Genomic DNA, 4,258 nt, shown 5'->3' on the forward strand with positions numbered 1-4,258 from the left:
GAGAGAGAGGGGAGGGGGAGAGAGTACATTGAGAGACACAGACAGAGAGACAGACAGAGAGACAGGCAGAGAGACAGATACAGAGAGCAAGAAAGGAATTTGAGAGGCACTAACTTCATGTCCTGTTCAGACAAAAAAAGTAGTTCAGAACAATCTTATTATGCCACTTTCTTTTTTCAGGGGATTCAAGAAGAAAAATGTCGAACTCCAGTCCATGCCTCCAGAAGGCACAGTTGTAGACGGAGATGCCAAGGACACAAGAAAAGAGGCAACCGGTGAAAATGAAAAAGATGTGGATGGGAGTGATGTGGAAGTAAACTTGGAAAATATGGAGTTGAAACGAGAACTCGGTCTTGTCGGCGGCATTTCCTTCATTGTGGGATGTATTGTGGGTAAGTACATGTATAGATCTTTTGCTTGTTTGGTGGTGTTTTCTTCGTTCTTTTTCGTTGTTTTTGTTGTTTTTGTTGTTGTTGTTTTTTGTTGACGGTGGTGTTGTTGTTTTTTTTAATGAAAGGTTTTTCTGTTTAACAGCTCTTTGGACAGTTATCTTCAGAATAATATCGTGTGGTAGTGGTAATACATTACAGACTTCAACTTAAGCTAAGGACCACCTTGACAGACAGCACTGATTTCTAAAAAATCCGAAAAAGGACAGCAAGGAATGTTTCAAACTTAATGCGTACTGCAAAGTTTCCTAAAGGAGCAAAACCACCACGTGTAGCACGGAAATCCTCGGGGAATTTTTGCAAAATTTGCTGTTTTTCATCGACTTGTGTGCGACACCAAGGACATTTCTTAGTTAACATTTCTGGTGCATGTCATAAACGACGAACAGTGCTCACTTCGGTGGCTACATAAGCCGCCTTTTGCGCAAAATCCAGTATCCCATCAACATGCCACCAAGACGAAAGCTGGGAGACTTTGATCGTGCCAGAGCTATGGCATGGCTGCAGGATGGAGTTGGAGCCCGAGAAGTTTCCAGAAGGCTTGCAGTGTTACACTCTGTCATTGTCCGCCTGAGGCAGCGCCATCAAGCAACTGGATAAGTCCAAGAACGCCCACGTGCAGGTCGACCCAAGAAGACCACTCAAAGTGTTTGCAAGTGGTCCTTAACTTATGCTGAAGTCTGTATTTAAAATACTCCACATTGTATTTAAATCGTTGTTAAACATTTGAAAAGTGTCCCCATGGTAACTGCTACTCTCAAATTCTCCCCCTAAATATTCGGAAAAAATATATTCTTCATGATGTAAACCTTTAACTTGCAAATTATATCAGTTTCTAGACAAACAACAAGTTCACCCCCTTAAAGTTGTCACAAGGGTGAAGTTTCGTAAAAAAAAATTTTAAAAAGACAGAGAGTGCTACGGAGGGGGAGGCGAAGATTTGAGTCGTTTCATACACGTTCAGATTTTGTAGGTCTTTGGAACGACTCTATCAAACTTTTAGACACGTTTTTAGAATTGTGCTTTGGCTTTTTGCAAACGTTGTTGTTCTTTGCTGCTCAAAGTGTCATTTTTTAGTTTAATCTTTTGTTTTGGGCGGGGCGTGCATATTTCTCTTTCACCTGATGAAACCTGAATTCAGAAACCACCATCTTTGTAAATTATTTACTGCGAGTTTGATTTTAGACCATCGGGCTTTGGCCATGGCTTTGACATCATGGACTAGCCTACAGCTTTTTAAATCAATTGAGAATCATTTAAAGAAAATCAGCTGCAATGAATACCAGACCATATGCTTTTACGGCTTGACCCTGCAAGATAATTTTTTTTCAACCAAAACCACAAACTTTCTAGTTCAAGTCTAACTACATTGTATTTTAGTCTCTATATAACAGAAAACGCAACTTACTGTGTTCCTCTATGGGGCTGGAGGGGAAATGGTGTGACATATTTAATAACGGGGGGAACCCAAAGATAAATTTATCGTTCTCGAAAGTTTGATTTGACCTGATGCAGACACCGAAGCATGCTTTGTGTATATCTCTAAACGTATACACCAGCAGGCTAACCAGCACGACCAGCTTTAACAGTACAAATATAACAATGATAAAAGTTACAAAGTAGCAGCAAAAACACAAGTACAGCCGTAATGACAATAGTCCGATCCTCAGGTGAAAAAGCTTGTTTTGCGTTATAAAGTTTTCTTCTTTGGTGATTCTAACTGAGTTTTCATTGCTGATTTCAAATCCAATGTTGTTAAATGCTTAACTTTCGCCATTTTGTCTAAAAGTGAAAATCCAAGATGGCCGCCATAGAATTTCGAGTGAAAGATGTTGTGAGCATTTAAAGACATAAAAATGTACAGACTTAATTAAACAGCATGCAGTGTAACAAAAGTAAACCACACTTGATGAACAATTGATGAAATACACATCAAATGTTCGATAAAATGACTTCAAAGAAAACAAGGTTGATGGCCGTCTAGTTTTCCTAAAAGTGCTGATCCGCAATACTCTTGAAACCGTCGTATTAAAATCATTTAATTAAATTGTTTAACATGCAGAAAGCACGGGGACACTCGCCAGTGTCTGCTGCTAGTTCTCACATAACGAGAGCCTAACCACTAGGCCACCGACGCCATGTATCCTCACAGTCATAGGGGGGGGGGAGCAATGGCAGTCATTGCTGGCAATTCTTCCTCTGCATTTGCAAAATGTTGTACACGTGACAGACGTTTTGGTGCAAGTGATCTGTGCTGTGCTGCATCAAGTTTTACAACTGCAACTGACCAGATTGAGAACTTCATCAGGAGCTGGCAGCTGAGCATCAAGTCCAAGGGCTGGACGGAGTGTTGGCTGGTGTTACTGCAATCCATACTCAACGGGATCCAGCTCAGAAGGAGATGGCTCCCCTGCCATTTGCCACAGCACAGCCTGAAAGTGTGCTCGTTTGATGTGTTCCTGAAAACTTGCCACTGTTGGAGGAAGGCTACTCAGTTTTGGGGGAATGTGTTCCTTTCCAGCAGTCCTTTTCCTGAAAATGCTAGCTCAAACTGAGTTCAGATTGTCCCCAGACTCGTCCCCATAGAGCAGATTAGTGAACTGAAGGCATGACTGGGAGATTTCCTGGAAAGATACAGACATCTTCCCAAGCTTCAGTTCATCGGAGAATACTTCAAGCTTCTTGAGAACTGTCATCTTTCCAGTTCCAGAAAAGGAAAAAAACTGTGTCACAATCAGTCAGAGCATGAGCTGCCAGCAGATTTGGCATTATGATTGCATACTGTCTGATAATGTCGTTGACACTTATGACATTATGTGTGCCGGATGTGCACGACTCAATGGACAGAGTCATATTTTGGGACATTTCTTTGGTCCTGATGTAGAGATAATTGGCCATGATGACGAGAACATCGGTGTCATCAGAAATAACCGTGATGTTCCTCTGTCCTAATGACGATTCGTTGATGACATGAAACGCCATCCGCACATCAGCTTCTTCATGATACAGAGGGTCTTGCTGAATTCCAGACAACATGTGTATAGGGCGTGAGAGTCATCATTCTTGCATGATACGGGTTGGTGTATTTCATCAAACAGAAAAAAATAATCCCATAAGATACACCTTGGCCCCCGACTGATATGAAGTCAAGAGACCCCAAAAGAACCAGAATCACCAAAGAAAAAAACCTTATGATAAAAAGCAACGTTCTAATACTTGAACATAGACCCGGCTCTCGGACTGCAACACCTTGACAGTCTCCTGCATTGTGGTGAACAAATAAAAGACATGTCGGACGGTGAGATGGGGAGAAGAAAAGTGGGAGGACTGAGGGGGGATGTTGATGTTCCCAAGGCTGAATTGACAACTAGCCCTTTTTCAGGATTATTTTTAGCACGGGTGTATCTTTCTGTACTTGTTACAGGTTACCTTCCTCGGGGCAGTGACCTGAGTTGGGCATACACATTTTTGTACTGGATTTTTCTGAGGAACATGTTTGCATTTTGCCGTTTTTGTGTGAAAGAAGACATCTTATTCACACCCCGTGAATGTATCAGAAGGACTCCTTTAACAAAGAAACGCAAGAGCAATCCTCTTATCACAGCAAAGTTCTTTTTTTTTTCATTCGTGGCGTCGTATTTTTTATTTAAACTTAAGCTCAACAAGATCTGATTTGTAATAAATTATTCGTTTAAAAAATAATGTGTTGAGGTTCCGTGCCCAACGAGACATATAAATAATTGATGGTCAAGGTCATTTAGAAAGAAATGGGCGGTTTGTTGGGGTTTGTTTTGGTTTATAAGTGGGGG

General features: G+C 41.2%; 1 protein-coding gene across 1 annotated transcript in view; it reads left to right on the forward strand.

Annotated features, from left to right (window-relative positions):
* Positions 1 to 4,258, forward strand: part of LOC118478327 (b(0,+)-type amino acid transporter 1-like) — a gene marked incomplete in the record, with an annotated part of 30,018 nt that overhangs the window by 17,874 nt on the left and 7,886 nt on the right. Inside the window, 1 exon segment of the mRNA XM_035971761.1 lies at positions 181 to 392. Within this exon segment, the coding sequence (XP_035827654.1) occupies positions 181 to 392 (212 nt within the window).

This window comes from Aplysia californica, unplaced genomic scaffold, assembly GCF_000002075.1.
Source record: "Aplysia californica isolate F4 #8 unplaced genomic scaffold, AplCal3.0 scaffold00500, whole genome shotgun sequence".
Lineage (NCBI taxonomy): Eukaryota > Metazoa > Mollusca > Gastropoda > Aplysiida > Aplysiidae > Aplysia > Aplysia californica.